Source organism: Symphalangus syndactylus, chromosome 6 (genome assembly GCF_028878055.3).
Source record: "Symphalangus syndactylus isolate Jambi chromosome 6, NHGRI_mSymSyn1-v2.1_pri, whole genome shotgun sequence".
NCBI classification, from domain to species: domain Eukaryota; kingdom Metazoa; phylum Chordata; class Mammalia; order Primates; family Hylobatidae; genus Symphalangus; species Symphalangus syndactylus.
The window spans coordinates 146,713,639-146,735,018 of NC_072428.2; the positions used below are offsets into that span (position 1 = coordinate 146,713,639).

Consider the following 21,380-nt stretch of genomic DNA (forward strand, 5'->3'; position numbering starts at 1 on the left):
TTTGTTAATCTAAAACAGGATAGTGCCCTTTGATTTACAGTGTTCAGTTCTTTTAAGAAATCATTTTCTTTGGAAGATGATTTTGACCCATGAAAAAGTTGTTTTACCCCTGGTAATCTTTTTGAAATGGGGCTGGCTATTATACATTATTCAGGTTGTTTTCAGTAAGTGAAAAGGAGTAGGGCTTATTTTGAGAAGAATTCCTCTAAATTATGGCACTGAGAAAGCTTCTCTGCAGTGGTGGGCTCACCACTTTCAGCCTCTGGTAGTTCTGGTAGCGCTCCCGGTATGAAAACCCTAGCACAGGTAAATTCACCTCTTTGAAATAAGCAGTGACCCTGGAGAAAGGCGAATTCCAAATTCACTATTCAAGTCATCTGGCAGAGAAGTAAGCATAAAAGACTTTTCTAGGTACTTGGAATGCTGCTGTAACAAACACCTAAAAATGGAAAAGTGGCTCTGGAATTGGGCAGTAGGTCGAGGCTGGAAGAATTCTGAGGTGCATGCCAGAAAGAAGCCAAATTACCTTAAACGGACTGTTAGTAGAAATGTGGAATGTTAATGCTAGGGAAGCCTTGAAGGAAGAAAGGAGTGTAGCAGAGAATACCTCGATTGCTGTAGAATATCTAAATCATCATGAATAGACTGTTGGTAGAAAATGAGGAATATGTTATTGGAAAACGGGAGGAAAGGGTTCCTTGTTACATAGTAGCAAAAAGCTAAGCTGAATTGTGTCCTGCAGTTATGTGTAAAGCAGAATTTTTAAGTGGTGACTTCAGTATTAGCTGAGGATATTTCCAAGCAAGCTGTGGAAGGTACAGCCTGCTGTCTTCTTGCTGATTATAGTAAAATGTGGACAGAGGTAGATAAATTGAGGGAAGAACTGTTAAATATAAAGAAACCAGGACTTGATTTGGGAAATTCGTGGCCTATTCAAAGCAAAAGCCACTAAAACTAAGAGATTCACTGTCAGGACAGCCTTCTCTAGAGAAAGTGATGAAGGGTATAGCTGTATAATCTTCTGCTAATACTTCAGAAACATCAAAAGGTCTGAGTATCAAGTCACAAAAAAGGCACTTTGAGGAGATTAAGGGTGTGAATCATAGATCCTCACAGCTATTTCAGAAAAAGCCAAAATTAGAGACAGGATTTTCCAGGAAAGGCATGTGAGGAGCCTCCTATCTAAATGAGTGAATCCCCATGACATATGTAGGAGACCCACAAGTTTCTTGACAATGTTATAGCAGCAGAAACACCACCATTTTTAACAGAAAGCTTTAGAGAATATAAAAGAAGAAACAAACTGATGAGCTGATACTCAGCTGCAAACATGTGCTACCTTTTGTGAAAAAGTAAAGATGACTGAGACAGTCACAAGCCCAGAGAACTGAGCCGTGAGCTGCAGGTTACTCCCAGGCCTTGAAACTTAAAGGAGGGTGCCTGGCTGGTTTTGTAAATTGATTGATGCCGATGGCTCCTTTTTTCATCCCAATCTCTGCTTTTTGAACAGGAATGTGTGTAGTTACTGTATGCCTGTCACACCATCATACTTGGGAGCAGATAACTTGCTCTCTAGGTTCGCAAGTGCACAGATGGAGGAGAATTATGCCCCAGAAATCACACCCAGATCCTCTCCCAAATTTAGATGGCTTTAGTGTGAGATTTGAGACTTTTGAGTTGGTGAGACTCAGATAAGATTTTGGATTTAGAGTCGATGCTGTAATAATGGGTTGTGACTTGAGCACCTATGAGTGACGTAAATTTATTTGTATGGTTTGGAATCTTTAACACAGGGTGGAGTGGGGGCGGAGGGGGTGCACTGTAGTAGGCAAGAAGAATAGTGTTTCATGTGAAATGTTAATGTCCTAATCTCCAAACCTGTATGTAACCTTAAATGGTAAAAGAGATTTTGCAGATGTAATTAAGGTTACCATGGATTTCAAGACGAAGAGGTAAGCCCAGATTATGCAATGGGCCTAATTTAATCATGAGTCCTGCAGAGAACCTCTCCAGGCTGGTGTCAGAGAGATGTGATAACAAAGGTCATAGAGATGAAACAGTGCTGGTTTTTAAGATAGAGGAAGGCCACAAGCCAAGGAATGCAGATGTCCTCTAGAAGGTGGAATGACAAGGAAATAATTCTCCTATGCAACGCTGCCAACAAACTGATGTTAAAAACACCACGAAACCTGTTTGGACTCCTAACCTATAGAATTGTTAAGATAATAAATTTGTGCTATTTTGAGCCACATTTTGTAACTTGTTATGGTGGCAATGGAAAACTAACCAGAAGTGATAACTACGGATGAAATGGTGTCTGGGAAGAAGGAAAACCTTCTGACTTCAGAAATACACACAATTATGCTGGTAATTCTTTACATCTAGTCTGTCTGACAGAATATACATTCCTATATTTCTACACTAGTCTTGTTCTGGAGAAGACATTCTAGGTTGAGCACATAGAAGAGTGTTGAGTGTATATAGTGAGTTTCCTAGAAAAATGTGTTGAATGAATAAATGAATGTGATCAAGGCAAGCTCTGGGAGGAACTGTAATTACTTGATTTTAAAATGTTGTTGCGTTTATCATATCTTCTTAAGAATTGCTGACCTTTAGGCCCGGCACAGTGGCTCACGCCTGTAATCCCAACACTTTGGGAGGCTGAGGTGGGTGGATCACCTGCGATGGGGAGTTTGAGACCAGCCTGACCAACAAGGAGAAACCCCGTCTCTACTAAAAATACAAAAATGAGGTGGGCGTGGTGGTGCATGCCTGTAATCCCAGCTACTTGGGAGGCTGAGGCAGGAGAATCTCTTGAACCTGGGAGGTGGAGGTTGTGGTGAGCAGAGATAACGCCATTGCACTCCAGCCTGGGCAACAAGAGCAAAACTCCATCTCCCAAAAAAGAATTGCTGACCTTTATGTGTTTCTGTTTAAGTTCACAACAGTCATAATTCTGTAAAATACAAGGCAAAACTGTAGTTTCTGATACTAGTAATATATCTAAATCAGTAAGTAAAAAGGATGTGTAAAATCTTAATAGGAGAAATAATTATTGTATGATCAAACCATTTCAAAATCAAACTAGACGCTTTTCAGTATTACAGACAAATTTTCAACTTATTTGATCAAAAGATTTCTTAATGGCTGTTGGTCAATGCTGCATCAAGAAACTTAAGTGCAAATTTTACCAAATGCATTTATCAAAAAGGGGTTTTCATTTTTTCTGCAAACAAAACATTAACACTAAATATGTAACAAACTGATTTGCCTACAAATCCAAAAACTATCAGCATAAGCCAGTCCTTCAACTAAAAACTCAAACATACTTATCTCAAGGTCTATTCCTAATCCAAATTTGTCTGTATTCAGGTTGGAAGACAGAATAACAATAAAACCAAAATTTCTCTGTATAAATAATAATAATTTGGGTTTTTTTAATGCTGGAGGTATTGTCCTTGTTAATATGGCACATCATCTGTTCCCAGGTGGTACTGCATGGATAGGAACAATATTATTTTAGTTGATGGAGTAACACAGTGTTAAGAATATCTGCTTCTAGCAGTGTCAGGCTTTCATCTGTTAGCTCTTTATTCGGAAATGAAGTCACAAGAATAAAGTCAAGAGCTGCAAATTCAGGATGAGACTGTACAATAAAGTTCCGGACATCCAGGATCCTGTGTGTACTATTGAATCTTTGTATCAAACGACTCCCGTCTTGCTAACCTGATTTGAATTTTTGTTGTTGGCACTGAATCATCAGTAAGAACAACCACGTTAAGTATTGATTTATCCTCCTCTTCTGGAGAGGAAGGTGTACTATTTCAGGTGTAAGCCTTCCAAGTTTTTGCCCTTCTCCACTGAAAGCCTTGAACCTCAGTCTAGGTTTTATGTATTCTTGATCCTGATGATCTTCCATATCCAAATTCACTTGGCCACCATGAACAAGGCGCTGAAGCTCCAGGGGAGTCTCTCCTCTCCTAACAAACTCCAGAAATTGAGCATTTGTTGGTTCCTTGTAAGGTCTCAATTCTCCATCATCTAAACTGAAACCATCGCTCCACAGTTGAAGCAAAATCTGAACATCTCGCAGCTGATTTTCTCCATACGTATATTCAGACCGCTTACAAAAGGAATTGCCCAATCTGTATCCCCCACCTGTAAGTGACGTTGAGGTGGTGTCCGTGGGCTCTTGAAGATTGCAGCTTTAGGTCTATCAGACTTGGAAGATATGCGCTGCACTTCATCTTCATACAATTCAGCCAAGGCCAGTTTATTTCTTGATATGTCATCCCTTTGGCTGTTTTCAAGTTTCTTTGCAAGTTCTTAACATTCATATTAAGTTCTGCAAATCCTGCGCGCTGGGAGGCCACAGCCTGGAAGACCTCCTCTCCTGCTCGCTGACTTCAGAGCCGCTGCCCTCCGCCATCTTCCGCTGGCTCTGTTTGTCTTTTTTTTTATGTTTTTCGAGAGGGAGTCTTGTTCTGTCACCCAGGCTGAAGTGCAGTGGCGCCATCTTGGCTCACTGCAACCCCCACCTCCAAGGTTCAAGCGATTCTCCTGCCTCAGCCTCCTGAGCAGCTGGGATTACAGGCATGCGCCACCGCACCTAGCAAATTTTTGTATTTTTAGTAGAGACGGGGTTTCACCATGTTGACCAGGCTGGTCTCGAACCCCTGACCTCAGGTGATTACCCACCTTGGCCTCCCAAAGTGCTAGGATTACAGGTGTGAGCACCTGGCCCAGAAATTAATTAATTTATTTATTTATTTTTATTTATTTATTTTTATTATTATACTTTAGGTTTTAGGGTACATGTGCACAATGTGCAGGTTTGTTACATATGTATCCATGTGCCATGTTGTTTTGCTGCACCCATTAACTCGTCATTTAGCATTAGGTATATCTCCTAATGCTGTCCCACCTCCCTCCCCCCACCCCACAACAGTCCCCGGAGTGTGATGTTCCCCTTCCTGTGTCCATGAGTTCAATTCCCACCTATGAGTGAGAACATGCGGTGTTTGGTTTTTTGTCCTTGTGATAGTTTACTGAGAATGATGTTTTTCAGTTTCATCCATGTCCCTACAAAGGACATGAACTCATCATTTTTTATGGCTGCATAGTATTCCGTGGTGTATATGTGCCACATTTTCTTAATCCAGTCTATCGTTGTTGGACATTTGGGTTGGTTCCAACTCTTTGCTATGGTGAATAGTGCCGCAATAAACATACATGTGCACGTGTCTTTATAGCAGCATGATTTATAGTCCTTTGGGTATATACCCAGTAATGGGATGGCTGGGTCAAATGGTATTTCTAGTTCTAGATCCCTGAGGAATCGCCACACTGACTTCCACAATGGTTGAACTAGTTTACAGTCCCACCAACAGTGTAAAAGTGTTCCTATTTCTCCACATCCTCTCCAGCACCTGTTGTTTCCTGACTTTTTAATGATCGCCATTCTAACTGGTGTGAGATGGTATCTCACTGTGGTTTTGATTTGCATTTCTCTGATGGCCAGTGATGATGAGCATTTCTTCATGTGTTTTTTGGCTGCATAAATGTCTTCTTTTGAGAAGTGTCTGTTCATGTCCTTTGCCCACTTTTTGATGGGGTTGTTTGTTTTTTTCTTGTAAATTTGTTTGAGTTCGTTGTAGATTCTGGATATTAGCCCTTTGTCAGATAAGTAGGTTGCAAAAATTTTCTCCCATTCTGTAGGTTGCCTGTTCACTCTGATGGTAGTTTCTTTTGCTGTGCAGAAGCTCTTTAGTTTAATTAGATCCCATTTGTCAATTTTGGCTTTTGTTGCCATTGCTTTTGGTGTTTTAGACATGAAGTCCTTGCCCACGCCTATGTCCTGAATGGTATTGCCTAGGTTTTCTTGTAGGATTTTAATGGTTTTAGGTCTAACATTGAAGTCTTTAATCCATCTTGAATTAATTTTTGTATAAGGTGTAAGGAAGGGATCCAGTTTCAGCTTTCTACATATGGCTAGCCAGTTTTCCCAGCACCATTTATTAAATAGGGAATCCTTTCCCCATTTCTTGTTTTTGTCAGGTTTGTCAAAGATCAGATAGTTGTAGATATGTGGCATCATTTCTGAGGACTCTTTTCTGTTCCATTGATCTATGTCTCTGTTGTGGTACCAGTACCATGCTGTTTTGGTTACTGTAGCCTTGTAGTATAGTTTGAAGTCAGGTAGGGTGATGCTTCCAGCTTTGTTCTTTTGGCTTAGGAATGACTTGGCGATGCAGAAATTTATTTTTCAAAGTTTAATAGTTTGTTTTATTATTGCTTATTGAGTGATTTAGTAAATATTCTGTCAAGGTTAGCTTGAAATACAAATTTCAAAATGTGTATTTTAAATGTGTATTTCTGAAAATGATATTTCAGAAATATGTATACATTCACATGGAAAGATGTTAATTATAATCTTAGTGACAAACTCTTAGAACCTGTAGGAAGAACTCATTTTTGTTTCTGTGTGTACACACAAGGGTCTGGATGGATTTATAGCAGGGTATTAACTGATGATTTCTGGGTAAATAAGATGCCGTGTGGCTAACATTCTTTTGCCTTGTTTTGTTTTAATAACATTTTTTAAAAACTCAATTTCTCAACTGAAGAGAAAATAAGCAAATACTACCTTCTCAAATTATTTCGAAAGTTCATATTTTTCATAGCTTTTTTCTTATTCTTTTTACCATATGACTATTGCGTATTCTTAGCAAATAAAACTCCACAAAGGCAAGAAAAAACGTTAGCACTCTTATCAGGCATATGGTAAGGATTTTAAATATCTCAGAGATAGGGTATCTATTATCGTTTTCTAATACAGCTTCCCTTTTCAACAGTATAGGTTTTTTTCAGAGTGAATTTTTTTTTTTTTTTTTTGAGTCTGAGTCTCACTCTATCGCCCAGGCTGGAGTGCAGTGGTGTGATCTCGGCTCACTGCAACCTCAGCCTCTCAGGTTCAGGCAATTCTCCTGCCTCAGCCTCCTGAATAGCTGGGATTACAGGCACCTGCCACCACGCCCGGCTAATTTTTCTATTTTTAGTAGAGACGGGGTTTCACCATGTTGGCCAGTCTGGTCTCGAACTCCTGACCTCAAGTGATCTGCCCACCTCAGCCTCCCAAAGTGCTGGGATTACAGGCGTGATCCACCACGTCCGGCCACATTTCAGAGTGAATTTTAAGTGGAAATTTGCTTGAACATTAATGACAGACAGCATACTTAGTTACATGTCTTAATTGGTCTCCTTTAACTTGTATTATTACCATTTTTTCATTTTTCCAATAATATTAAATACTTATTATTAAGTAATATTTTCCAATAATATTTGTTAGAGACTCCGTTTGAGATTCTGCTCTTGCTAGAATGAATGTGTCCCCACTTTGTCATGGCGTGTGACTGATAAACATCATGCATGTTTTCATAAAATCATAATACTTCTGAGCTGGAAGGACCTTAGAACAGATGTATCACTGCCCCTTCATTTTCTTATGCAAACATTGCTTTTAGCCTACATGACATTGGAAAGATGGCTGGGCTGAATGATCTAATAGATTCTTTCTAGCTTAAGGGTTCCTGATTCTAGGAAATTTCACATGCTCTTTCATGCTTTCACTTTTTTCAGTCATGTACCCTTATTGCCATCTGGATATCTCAAAATGCATTACATTAAAATAAGAATGGAGTTTAGTATTTGTTTTTTTTTAATCAGTACTCCATAATTCCTATGGTGTACTCAGAAAGTGCCGATACATGGAACAGTGCATTTGGTGTTCTGGATTGAGTGCAGCAAATTACTCGACCGATCAAATATGAGATTTTTTTATTGGATTTTGAGAGACCTCATCTCTTAAAAAATATTTATGCTAGCTGATTACACAATTGTGGCTAGAATGTTTATCCTGTCACAAACATGCAGTACACAACACAGAGCTAATTTAAATGCTCACGCATTCTTCACAAAGTTCATCTTTTTTAAATCTAATATTATAGAGGAAGAGTTTTTAATTTTTATTTATTTTTATTGTTTTGAGATAGGATCTCTTTGTCACACAGGCTGGAGTGTAGTGGTGCAGTCTTGGCTCACTGCAGCCTCGAACTCCTGGGCTCTGTCGATTCTGCTACCTCAACGTCATGAGTAGCTGGGACTACAGCCACCACCCCCAACTTTTCATAGAGATGAGGTCTCACCACATTGCCCAGGCTGGTCTCAAACTTCTAGGCTGAAGCAATCTGCCTCCCTTGGCCTCCCAAAGTGCTGGGATTACAGGCATGAGCCAGCGTGCCTGGCCTAAAAATCTTTAAGATATGTTTTTTTAGATTTATTTTTGAGATGTTAACAGCACATTTTTTGTATTTCAAGAAAAGTGACTTGAGTCCGTCACTAAATATTTTACAAATTTTAAACGTGTTAAGTAGGCCAGGTGCAGTGGCACTCGCCTGTAATCCCAGCACTTTGGGATGCTGAGGTGGGTGGATCACTTGAGGTCAGGAGTTCAAGACCAGCCTGGCCAACGTTGTGAAACCTCATCTCTACTAAAAATACAAAAATTAGCCAGGCGTGGTGGCGGGCACCTGTAATCCCAGATACTCAGGATGCTGAGGCAGGAGAATCACTTGAACCTAGGAGGTGGAGGTTGCAGTGAGCTGAGATTGTGGCACTGCACTCCAGCCTGGGCAACAGAGCAAGACCCTGTCTCAAAAAATAAAAAAAAAAGTATAAGCAGTAATAACAATAGTAATATATGATATTGTCATATATTAATACGATATGTAGCAGAGGGGGAGCAGGTTCAACTTGTGCATGAAAACAGCTTGTATCTTTATCTTTTGGGGTGGGTCTCACAGCCACAGGGGAGGGAGGGCGGGCTTTCCTAGCTTGGTAACATCGCAGATTGACACCTTTGGGAGCCGTGTCTCGGTGTCTCATCAAATGGCTGGTTGTCTGAGGCAGCTTTTTGTGGTATTAGTACAGAGATTTGCTAAATTGTATGTTGATCTTCAGTGTATCGCTTTTTTTTTTTTTTTTTTAAAGAAATGTTTTGAATAAGTAATTGCTTTACTGTTCTGTGTTTTTCTCCTATTCCTTTTTAGGCTTCTCTACAGTTTAGCCTTCAATGCCAGGTTTCTGAGACATCTTTGGTTTCTAATATCTTCCATGTCAACACGGATGATCACAGGGTATGTATTATACAGACTTATAAATTGAGCTCAAGGGCACAGGAAGTGGCAGTCTAATCAAAAATGTTGCCAGAACCTGTTTTAAGTCCTGCTTATACTGGGCTTATTTCATATTAGAAGGTAAGTTCCAGATGGTCTCAGTTGCACGAAAAGAAAAATCAGCGTCCAATCTTAACAGTTACTTATCTGTATATATTACAGAGAGTATGGTTTTATCTGAAGGTAAGTTTCCTTTAAATATCCTAGCCATTTTTTTTTTAAAAAAGCAGACATTTGGAAATTGCTTTGCTCCATATGACTTTACTCTTCTTTTCACAGTGAAAATACAGATTTGAAGTAAATTAAAGACTGCCGCAAACATTAGAACAGTGTAGAAGTTTTTAAACATTTGTTGAAATAATTTGATTTTTCTTATTTGAATCGTGTAATTTAAAAAATAGCATCTTTGACATACATATTTCAATTGAGTATGTAATAGGTAGGAATTTCATACTTAAAAACCTTCACGGTAAACTGACTTAGCCTAGTCCTCTGTTGTTGAATTTTTCCTCTGCCAGAAGTCTAAGCTGGCCAGCCGCGGTGGCTTACGCCTGTAATTCCAGCACTTTGGGAGGCCAAGGCCAGCGGATCACCTGAGGTCAGGAGTTCGAAACCAGCCTGGCCAACATGGTGAAACCCCATCTCTACTAAAAGTACAAAAATTAATCGGGCGTGGTGGCACATGCCTGTAATCCCAGCTACTCAGGAGGCTGAGGCAGGAGAATCACTTGAACCTGGAAGGCGGAGGTTGCAGTGAGTCGAGATCATGCCACTGCAGTCCAGCCTGGGCGAGAGCAAGACTTGCTCTCAAAAAAAGAAAAAAGAAAAGAAGAAGTCTGTGCCAATCCCCCTGTGCTGTAATCGGAAAAGATGAAGCGTGTAATTCAGTTAATTGGAGACTAAACTTACAAGATGCAACTGCATGTCATGCTCGTGATAGTAGTGATAATAGCAGTCACGGTTACTGACTCCATGCTGTGAACCAGCTCATTCGGTGGTGGGAAGACACATCTCAGTTTTAGGGCAAGAGTGTAGAAAGTGGTCTTGTTTTCATTTTAGGAAAAAGAAGTTAGAAGAAGAATTTTTGGTGGGTTGGGGTGGTGTATCTAAAATATAAACACACTGATCTGCAATCTAACTTGCTGTGTGCAGTCATAATGAAAACTCTTGTTGAGATTTCTGGATTTTGAGCTTTTTCATGCAATACGTAGAGCAAAAGATATTCATATGTCACTCAGCCAGGCACAGTCAGCCCCTTTATGATGGAACTGGTGTTCAAATCATGTGGACACAACAGTTCATACTAATGAAAGGGGAATGTCAGTTTCTCAATATTATTACTTCAAATTTTTCATTTTTTTAATTGAATCTTAAGTGAGGAAAGGGGAGTTTTACTGCTGCCACTGTGACTGGTGAAACTCATAAAGGTTTAAGTGAGTTATCTTGCATCAACAGTGGGTGGCTAAAGCAGAGACGAAAGACTCCTAGAATGATTTACTATCTTGAGAAATTCTTTTCTTTCATTTCCAAACCAAAATACAAGATTTTAAGTATGTTTTGTTGTGTTTTTTGGTGCATTTCAGCCACTTCTGACTCTGCCAGCCTTGGTTTTCATTAGTGACAGGTTTGTTTTGGGCAGAAGGAGATTGAGAATCATTAGGACAGGAAATTATCGTTTACCCATAAGTGCCCCAGCTTAGCAACAGAAACACTGTCATAGTTCTGCCTGATAATTGCTTATTTGTTTATGGCATTTGTCTCTTGCTAAGGAAATGGAGTCATGGTGTGTGAAAGAAAAGTGGGATATTGTTAATTATATTAAATTATTAATACTATTTTATGATAGGGTAGTTTTACAAATCTTATTAAAAGACAGTTTGATAATTTGAATGTCTTCTTACTTGTTTAATTTATTAGAATGAAGTCCCTTAAGAAACTGACAGTGTATTAATATGTTCTCAATACAGATACTCCTTGAGGTACAATGGGGCTGTGTCCTGATAAACCCATTGTAAGTTGGAAATATCATAAGTTGAAATGCATTCAAGACACCTAGCTTACTGAGGCCTCACAGCTTAGCCTAGCCTTCCTAAAACGTGCTCAAAACACGTGCATTAGCCTACAGCTAGGCAAAACACTAGGCCAGTTTTATAATAAAGTGTTGAATGTCCATGTAATTTATTGAATATTGTACTGAAAGCTTAAAAACAATGGTTTATGGATACTCGAAGTATGTTTTCTACTGAATGGGAATCACCTTTGACCATCTTGAAGTTGCAGAATCCTAAACTGAACCATTGGAAGTCAGGCATCATCTGTATATGTCTCATATTTCCTACTGGGAATAAAGTTTAAGATGAAATAACTGATGTTCTGAAACTGGCACTCAATTTAAGTCAAAAATAGTTTCACAGTAAGGCTTGCATTGCTAGGACTTACAGCTTTAGTGGGCAGAAGTATCATCAGGGGAGCGTGTTAAAATGCATATTCTCTTGAGACGAGATTGTGCCATTGCACTCCAGCCTGGGTAACAAGAGGGAAACTTTGTCTCAAAAAAAAAAAAAAAAAAAAAAAAAATTCAGCTTCTCTGGTCCTGCCCTAAGACTTGGGTTAGAAACCCTGGAGACTGCAACCTCACAGGCTCATCAGGTGATTGAGGTACAGATGGTTTGGGGGCCAACCGAGAAGCACTATTCTTCACCCCAGTCTAGCAGACCACATTTAAACAATCTCCAGATGGATAGTGAATTTTGGCACATCAGACATTTTGCAAATAACATCTTTATTCATGTACCTCATTTTCAGTACTTGCTATTGAAATCAGCCAGTTTAGTTTCCTTCTTGAAGATGAAGGAACCCATAGCCAGCTGGTACTGTTTTCCATTAGGCATCCCTTGACTACGACATAGCATAGAGATGCTTTGCCCAGATTTCTTCAATGTGGGCAGTAGGTGCTGGTGTTGGCTGTTTGATAAATAATCTCAAAACAGTCTACAGTAGTATTCTGAAAACCTGTTAAAGCAATAATCCGTTCTTAAGAATAAAAGCTCTTTGCAAGGGTAGGGGACATTGGACGAGGAGGAGGAGTGGTTCCCACAGGCACACATTTTGAAAACCCTTGTTCTCAAGATCTAGAGAGAGGTTAGGGATTGCCTCAGGTCTCAATGATGGTCAGTAATTCACCTAGCTCCCCTGAGTTACGTGTGAATCAGTGTCTTTTCCATTACAGTATGTTACAGACTTTTTATTTGCACATAAGTCTTTGAGATTGATCTGTTTTCAGAGGAATATTTGAGTCAGTGTTTATAGCAGAAAGAGTGGTCAGCAGAGAACTAAGAGACCTGTGTCTCGTTTGGCACGTATCCTTGCCAGTTCCAGTTTTTGTCATTAAAGTAAAAATGATGCATTCCTCTTGCTTGTTTCACAGGGGGTTTGAAGAGGACAAATAAGTTTTTGTTGGTTAATTGCCCTGTCCCTTTTTTTTTTTTTTTTGGACCCAGTATAAGAATTTTATGCATCCTGCAATATGTGTGCATAACTGATGATGTGTTGGTGGTGATGATTCTTGTCAGGGATAACAGTACAAGTACAAGGATTCTTGTCAGGGATAACAGTGGAAAGCAGGCTCATCAAGACACAGGAGTGGGCTCCAGCTCTCATAGGCAGGGCTGTTGAAAGAAGCCACCCCTGTCCAGTTAAGGCAGCCCTGTGCCTTTTTTATCCTCCATATAAACAACCTTTTTGTGTCATCTTGGCTTTGTCAATGAGGTAGGACAATTATGCTTTGTCCCTTTTTGAATGTCCCTACAACGTTTAAATTTTGGAAGACTGGCATTCATTCATTGATGAATCCATTCAGCATAGTGCTAAATGCATAGTGTCACAACTACAAATATGGATCATGTATGCTCAGGTTGTGTAGCACGTGGACATAGTGTATCTTCTCTGTGGGAACAAAGTTTCAGGTGCACAGATGGGTTCCTGTTCTCAAAGCAGTTGATGATGGCAGTGCCCTCCCCTGAACCATGCACCATGGAGACTCAAAAGCTCCAGGTGGCTCAGCCAAGCTCCTTACAGCCCCACTAATTACAACAAGTGGCCTTACCTTCTGCTTTGCTTTCATACATGATTTGTAGATCCTGACTCCTGGTTACATCTCATCTAATATATACCTGTAGTTTTGTGGAAGTGGATATTTGGGGAGATAAGAGAGTGATCTTGCTCACAGTGTCTGTTAACCTGTGATTGATTTGACTTGGTAGAGGGGACCATGGACTTTATAGAAAGAGCTTGCAGGTGAGCCTGTTAGCGAAATGTTCCATAAGACAAGGAACCAGACTTAAAAACGAGAGAAAAGAAGTTCTGGGTGAAATAAGTCAATTTAATATATCATAGCTCTTTTTTAATTATTTATTTATTTATTTTGGAGATGGAGTCTCACCCTGTTGCCCAGGCTGGAGTGCAATGGCACGATCTCGGCTCACTGCAACCTCTGCCTCTCGGATTCAAGTGATTCCCCTGCCTCAGCCTCCCAAGTAGCTGGGATTACAGGCTCGTGCCACCACGCCCAGCTAATTTTTTGTATCTTTAGTAGAGACGGGGTTTCACCATGTTGGCCAGGCTGGTCTCGAACTCTTTACCTTGTGATCCACCCACCTCAGCCTCCCAAAGTGCTGAGATTACAGGCGTGAGCCACCATACCCAGCCTTTTTTTTTTTTTTTTTTTTCCTTAATATTTTAAACTTTTGTTGAAACAAAGAGTCTGGCTCTGTTCCCCAGGCTGGAGCACAGTGGCACAATCTCAGCTCATGGCAACCTCTGCCTCCTGGGCTCAAGCCATTCTCCTGCCTCAGCCTCCTAAGCAACTAGGACTACAGGCACATATCACCACACCTGGCTAATTAATTTAATATATCATAGCTCTTGATGGGTGAAAGAGGCTGCTGAGTAAAGACCACCTTAGCTGCTGTGAAAGCAGGAGCAGGATGGGAGCTGGTGAATAAAGTGGACAGTGGGAGCAAGGCCACTGTAGAGAACAGGAAACTTTGTTTCTTAAGGTTCCAGTTTGGCTTCAATACTGAATAGCTTTCAACATTACCAAAAGTAAGTCACTGGATAAATTTTTCCTGAGACCAGAATGATTTGCCTTTATTAAATATGTTGAGTAGAAGGGAAGGGGGATGAGTACTCTACTCATAAGAGTAAAGTACATGTGTGTCTTTTTTTTTTTTTTTTTTTTGAGACGGAGTCTTGCTCTGTCGCCCAGGCTGGAGTGCAGTGGCGCGATCTCGGCTCACTGCAAGCTCCGCCTCCCGGGTTCACGCCATTCTTCTGCCTCAGCCTCTCCGAGTAGCTGGGACTACAGGCGCCCGCCACCATGCCCGACTAATTTTTTGTATTTTTAGTAGAGACGGGGTTTCACTGTGGTCTCGATCTCCTGACCTCGTGATCCGCCCGCCTCGGCCTCCCAAAGTGCTGGGATTACAAGCGTGAGCCACCGCGCCCGGCCTACATGTGTGTCTTGAATAGTGGCCTTATTAGAGCTCTTCTTAGGGCCTTAGCCCGGGAACGACTGGCTCACTCTTAGTAACTTCGTTATCCAGTTGATACAGGTAGCACAAACCTTAGTGAAGATTAATGGGTTGGTATGCTATTTTTTTGTATTAATCTATGCTGTTTATTAACCTGCATTGCCATGGTGACTTTACCTTGCCTTTAAATAGTTTAATTCCTAATGCAAATGTTACTTTCCCTGATTATATTTATTTGATGTTATGTTTTAATTAGTTCCCAAACTAAGACTAATTTTAAAGTGACTGTTTTTTTTTTCTTATTTTCTTTAATTCAAGGTCTATGGTACCATTGCTTCAGGTGATATCCAGGGGTTCTCCTATGTCTTTTGAAGATTCTAGTCGAATCATCCCACTGTTTTACCTTTTTAGCTCCTTGTTTAGTCATTCACTAATTTCCATACATGATAACGAATTCTTCGGTGATCCCATAGAAGGTAAGGATTTTGAGAAACCAATTTGCTGCTGGCCACTTGGCCCATCAGTTTTCATAGACAGTAGAAAAGTTTTAAGCTTTTTAAGTCTTTCAGTGTGTGTTAAAAGATGGAAAAAGAAATGATAGAAAACTGGATTATGTTTTTTAGTTGTAGGTCAAAGACAATCATCAATGATGCCGTTTACTTTAGAAGAGCTGATAATGTTGTCTCGATGTCTTCGAGATGCATGCCTGGGGATCATCAAGTTGGCTTATCCAGAAACCAAGCCAGAAGTTCGAGAAGAATATATTACAGCATTTCAGAGTATTGGAGTTACTACTAGCTCTGAAATGCAACAATGCATACAGATGGAACAGAAAAGATGGATTCAGTTATTTAAGGTATAGAGTATTTTTTTGTTTACTGACATTGAAAAATACACAGATTTTTGTCTTGACTCGTTGCAGTGGAATAAAAATGCAGGTTTGTTTCAGGCACGTTTTAATTTGCCAGACTTTTTTTTTTTTGGATACATGGACTTGATGTGTCTCCCAGGCTGGAGGGCAATGACACCATCATACTCCACTGCAGCCTTGAACTCCTGGGATCAAGCAATCCTCTCACCTCAGCCTCCTGAGTAGCTGGGGCTACTGGCACGTGCCACCACACCCAGCTAATGTATTAGGTTTTTTTCATAGAGACAGAGTCTCACTGTGTTACCCAGGCTGGTCTCAAATTCCTGGCCTCATGGGTTCCTCCTGCTTCTGCCTCCCATAGTGCTGGGATTATAGGCGTGAACCACTGCAGCTGGCCTATATAACTTTTTAATTAAGAAAAGTAATTTTAGTACTTTTGATTAATTAAGGTATTTTAACTAAAATTACTTTCATTTTAATTTACATTTGCCTCACTTAAAACCATGTTTTTAAACCTTGTTACATGCATCTTTTCTATGTGGCCCTAACTACTTAACTGTGACATGATGAAATATAAATACAGTTTTTAAAAAGTTTTTATTTTTCACTAAATATTTCTTAGATTTTATTATTTTTTCAAACCTTTCAAAAATTGATTAACAAAGTAAAATAGGTCATTAATTTTTAATGCTAGTTGTATATAAATTATTTTAACATATCTTCATTCTTAACCAGAAAGTGAAGTTTTGAGTTACTGTGGCTGGAATGTTGGCAGGAAACCACCACCAGTGAGAATGTAACTGTTGGGATGGAAAAAAAGAAAAGGAAAAGGGTGCTTGACTTCCCATGAAATTTCTGCGGCAAACACATCTAGTCAGCTAAAATTGCTCATTAAAGGAGTGAGAGCAGAAGAAATGCATTTTCCAAATTGAATGCTGGATTTACAGTCCGTTTAATACCAGCGACCTCTCGCACACTAATGTTCAGTTCGAGTCATCAGCTGTCCCTTTGGGTCTTTTATCACTGCTTTTGTCAAGCTATCTATTTAATTGAAAGAAGTTAATTGAATGAAAATGATCAACTAAGCTTGTATTAATATTGCTAATGGAACTTTCTTCTTGGCCATGTTTGGAGAAAGATGTCAAGCTAGACTTTAGGAAGGGCCCATTAATGCTTGCACTTAACCTGATGGGCTAATTAAGGAATGCTTATTCATCCTCCAAGTCCACGAGAGTCTCTCTCTCCAGCCCGTTCTGCCTGGTTTTACAACACATTTCTCTTAGGAGCATGAGCATTAGCAGCAGCAGCAGTAACTGATAATGTTTTGATTGCACCGAATACAGTCCTAATGCATCATTGAATTTATAATTTGGGCAGATTGATGTAATATATGATTGTACAATTTATTTTAATTACCTCTTTCTGTATTCCTAAGTAAACTAGAAAGTTCACATGGTAAGCCTTTACTATATCCTTTCTTAAAGATTGACAATTTTGCAATTTTTCTGTGTCAAAAAATAAGCAATCTCACCTATTTAAAACTTATAATTCATACATAAGCTTTTCCTGGATGTGGGTGTTAACGGTAGCGTATTTATTTTCCTTTCAATATTTGGTTAAACCCTGGGGTCTTTGTTAATAAAGCTTTCCATGATGTGCAATATCAGGTGTTGTGTATGATATCAGATAATTTCACTGTTTTATGGCACCTGTTGAGAGTTTCATAATTTCCATGACAGGCTTATCTTTAGTATGTAGAAATCTCTGAACTTAATAATGCCATATAAGATATTTTCCACCCTGGCCTTATTTTGTTTTGGTTAAGCGTTAAATGAAAAGTTTGTACAGAATTTTTTTATGCCTCAAAATGACTCCCTGCTACTTTATTAATCATTGAAGCTTTTAAGAATTAGGATGAGGCCGGGTGTGGTGACTCACGCCTATAATCCCAGCACTTTGGGAGGCCAAGGCAGGTGGATCACGAGGTCAGGAGTTTGAGACCAGCCTGGCCAACATGGTGAAACCCCATCTCTACTAAAGATACAAAAAATTAGCTGGGCGTGGTGATGCACGGCTGTAATCCCAGCTACTAGGGAGGCTGGGGCAGGAGAATTGCTAGAACCCGGGAGGCAGAGGTTGCAGTCAGCCGAGATAGCGCCACTGCACTCCAGCCTGGGCGATAGGGTGAGACGCTATCCAAAAAAAAAAAAGAGGGTGAAAATTTACCTTTTTTTTGTTGTTGGTGGTGATTGTTTTACGTTTGAAATCAAGTTGTTGTAAGACCTTTTGAGTTTAGAATTGTTTAAAGACCATTTTTTTTTAAAGGATTTCTGTTCTTTGATCACCTGTCCCCCAAGCCATTTTATGCTACCTGCTATTGAGCTGAGCCCCCAAAATAAAAATCACTGCATAATTTTTGAGTAATCAGCTGCTATTAGCTTTTCTTTTGAGAAAATACTATCCTTATTATGAAGATATATGAACTTACACCTCTGTAGTTAACTGTGTTTTAGGCAGTATTCTAAGAGCTTTGCATATATTCATTTAATACAATAGTTCTGTGAGAAAGATACTATAATTTGTTTTACAGATGAGGTCATGTATATGATGGTAGAACCAGCTGCTATTCTGCATTCCCCTTCTGAAAAGAATACAAATTTTATCAGCATTTTTCATATTATTGTTGTGCCAAATTTGAGTTGAAGAATTCGAGGTAGAATCAACCAAAGAACGCAAAAGCGTTTTGCCCATGATCTCTTGCCTTCCGTTGATTTTGACAGAATTGCAGATGATGAGACCTGACTCCTTCAACACCAACCATTTTCATTTTTCAGTCGTATCATGGTCCTCCCAAAGTCATTTGTGTGAGAGGCTCTGTTGGCTGGTCACAGAACATAGAATTTTAAGTGGATAGAGTCATCTTTCTTTGTCACTATAAGAATTGAGATCACTTTCTAAGCCCTGCCTTGACACTGCTAAAACAGTTTATGCATTTATCAAATTTATAAACTCCTCTTGAAGTGTAATTTATAGCTATAATTACTTTAGCTTGATGAGATAGGAAATCCTGTTTTGAGATGTCTGTGTGCATCTACCAAACTTAACAGGAGTTACCTTCTGTGATAGGGAAACAGGAGGAAGTGGCAGGGAATGAGAAGGAAGGTTCTCGTGCCCTTATTATCCATATGTCTGGAGAGAGAGAGAGAGCCATACTATGAGTGATTTTTTTACTTCCTTAGTGGGTAAGTTGTATTTTTTCAGTTCCTAAAAGCTATTTTTAAAAAGTAATAAAGCAACAGCAGTGCCGTTAGTATAATCCTAACATGCGGCCATTTAACTGTCCCTGTTAAAACCAAGAGACCCAAAGCTTGTAGTGCTGTGCCATTTCCTTTTCTGTTATTGAAGATTTTGATTGATTTTGTTTTTGTTTTTTGACTACTAAAGTGGATACTATATGAAGTAATTTTATAGTGTTTTAAATATATGTTGAAGAATACTGTTTTTCAAAATACACCAATTTTTAACCCGTTTATGCCAGAGGTTGCAAATTTTTTGTGTGAAAAATCAGGCCTTGTCAATGACCTTGAGCAGTAGAATATAAATCCCACAAGCTTAGCGTTCCAATAATGGAACACTAGGCATAAATGGGTTAACAAGTGGTAACTAAGGGCTATGTAAAATTTGGTTAACCCTTGACAGTAGCAGTGCATACCAGATACTTCATGACTGTCATAGGTTAGAGTGTTTTATTCTCAGTTATTTGAACTCTCACAGTATTCATCCCACCCATAGTGACACAGCTCTATGCTAAGGGATCATAAATGAATTCACACTGGGTTCCTGTTCCTGCAGTATCACCACGTAGTGAAGGAGACATGCATTCAGCTAATGACAGTGGGAAACAGCAAACTGCAGAGACTGGTCCTGTGGAAGCACACAGGAGAGAAGCACCAGCTGCCGCGTCGTCTGACACTTGACTCACTTGAGGAAAACGGTTGTTTTCCAACGAGGTCATGTTCTTAGAGCTTTTTCTGACATGTTACTTTTTTTTTTGAGACGGAGTCTCGCTCTGTCGCCCAGGCTGGAGTGCAGTGGCGCAATCTCGGCTCACTGCAAGCTCTGCCTCCTGGGTTCACGCCACTCTCCTGACTCAGCCTCTCCGAGGCTGGGACTACAGGCGCCCGCCACCACGCGGGCAAAAAATAATTTTTTGTATTTTTAGTAGAGACGGGGTTTTATTGTGGTCTCGATCTCCTGACCTCGTGATCCACCCGCCTTGGCCTTCCAAAGTGCTGGGATTACAAGCGTGAGCCACCGCACCCGGCCGACATGTTACTTTTATATATTCTTTTTATGAAGTCAAATTGTAAAAATCCATTCTCATTTGATGTATTTCCCGCATTACACATTTACTGCACTTCAGAACCTGGGAATTGTATGCTAAGTATGCTTTGTATTTTGCTTTTTAAAGAACTAACTCATCTGGTTTCAGGACTAGATCTACTCTAGAAAGAAAAAAAAAAGAAAAATAATTAACTGAGTTGTTTGGTTTTAGTTACCAGATTTTACATATCACATTTAAGATAAAAAGATACTTTTATGTTATGATGCAATTTAGTCTTTCAGTTGCCCTTCAAAACTTGGACTATACGTACTTAATTTTTTGGTTGCAATACTATGTCTAAATACCCGTCATCTCCCCACAGAAGTGTCAGAATTTAGGATCAGTCGTCTTGTCATCTAATTTATATACACATTTGTGATAATGTAGCTAGTGCTGAAGAATATTTCCCCAAGGCCAGTTAAGCAGGATGTTCTTATGATCATCATTGCCATGAACTCTCAGACATAGCGATCTTGTGAAAACAGTGCCTGTTAATTCATAATGTTTACCTTGAACAGTTGTCAAGTGTGATTTTTATAAGGAGTTGGTATGTTTCTAAGCAGTTATCTACTTGATCTTTTTAATATTGGGGTTAAGGGAAACCTGCTTACAGCATCACCTATTTTTCATTCAAATGGCACATAATAGAGCATGTGTAACAGTTGTGTACTTTTGTGGGTGTTGTTTTGTTTTTTGTTTTTTTTTTTTTTTGAGACAGGGTTTCGTTCTGTTGCCCAGGCTGGAGTACAGTGGCTCGATCTCACTGCAACCTCCACCCCCCAGGCTCAAGTGATTCTTTCACCTCGGCCTCCTGAGTAGCTGGGACTACAGGCATATGCCACCACACCCGGCTAATTTTTGTATTTTTCGTAGAGATGGGATTTTGCCATGTTAACCAGGCTGGTCTTGAACTCCTAGGCTCGAGTGATCTGCCTGCCTCGGCCTCCCAAAATGCTAGGATTACAGGTGTGAGCCACTGCACCTGGCAGTGTGTGCATTTCTGAATAAATTTATTAGTACTTGAATAATGTATTAGTTTCTGCATTTATTTAATGTAATATTTTGATCTAGCGTGGAAGAACATGAGAGGAGGGACAAGTGTTAACACATCAGATGGACATAATGCTGTTGTATTTCAGAACTTAAAATCCACTAAAGTTGTGTATATTCAGCTGGATACAGCTAGTTGTTCCAGTGTTTGCTATCTTATTTCATATAACTTACCATACTGGTTCTCAAGTCGTAACTACCTATCAGAGTCATCTGGGGGAGCAGTTGAAAACTCGACTGGCTCCACCTTAGACTAACTGAATTCGAGTCAGTGAAGGCAGCATGCCTGTTGTGGGCTTTTCTCAGTACTC

The 21,380-nt window shown here is 39.7% G+C and overlaps 1 protein-coding gene and 1 pseudogene across 1 annotated transcript in view; one reads left to right on the plus strand and one right to left on the minus strand.

The window, feature by feature from the left end:
• Positions 1-21,380, plus strand: part of UBE3C (ubiquitin protein ligase E3C) — a 135,582-nt gene that overhangs the window by 56,429 nt on the left and 57,773 nt on the right. Inside the window, exons 11-13 of the mRNA XM_055269810.1 lie at positions 9,108-9,194; positions 15,083-15,240; positions 15,388-15,620. Coding sequence (XP_055125785.1) covers positions 9,108-9,194; positions 15,083-15,240; positions 15,388-15,620 — 478 coding nt within the window. The remainder of the gene's footprint in view (positions 1-9,107; positions 9,195-15,082; positions 15,241-15,387; positions 15,621-21,380) is intronic.
• LOC129476925 (UBX domain-containing protein 2B-like) lies at positions 3,453-4,429 on the minus strand (annotated as a pseudogene).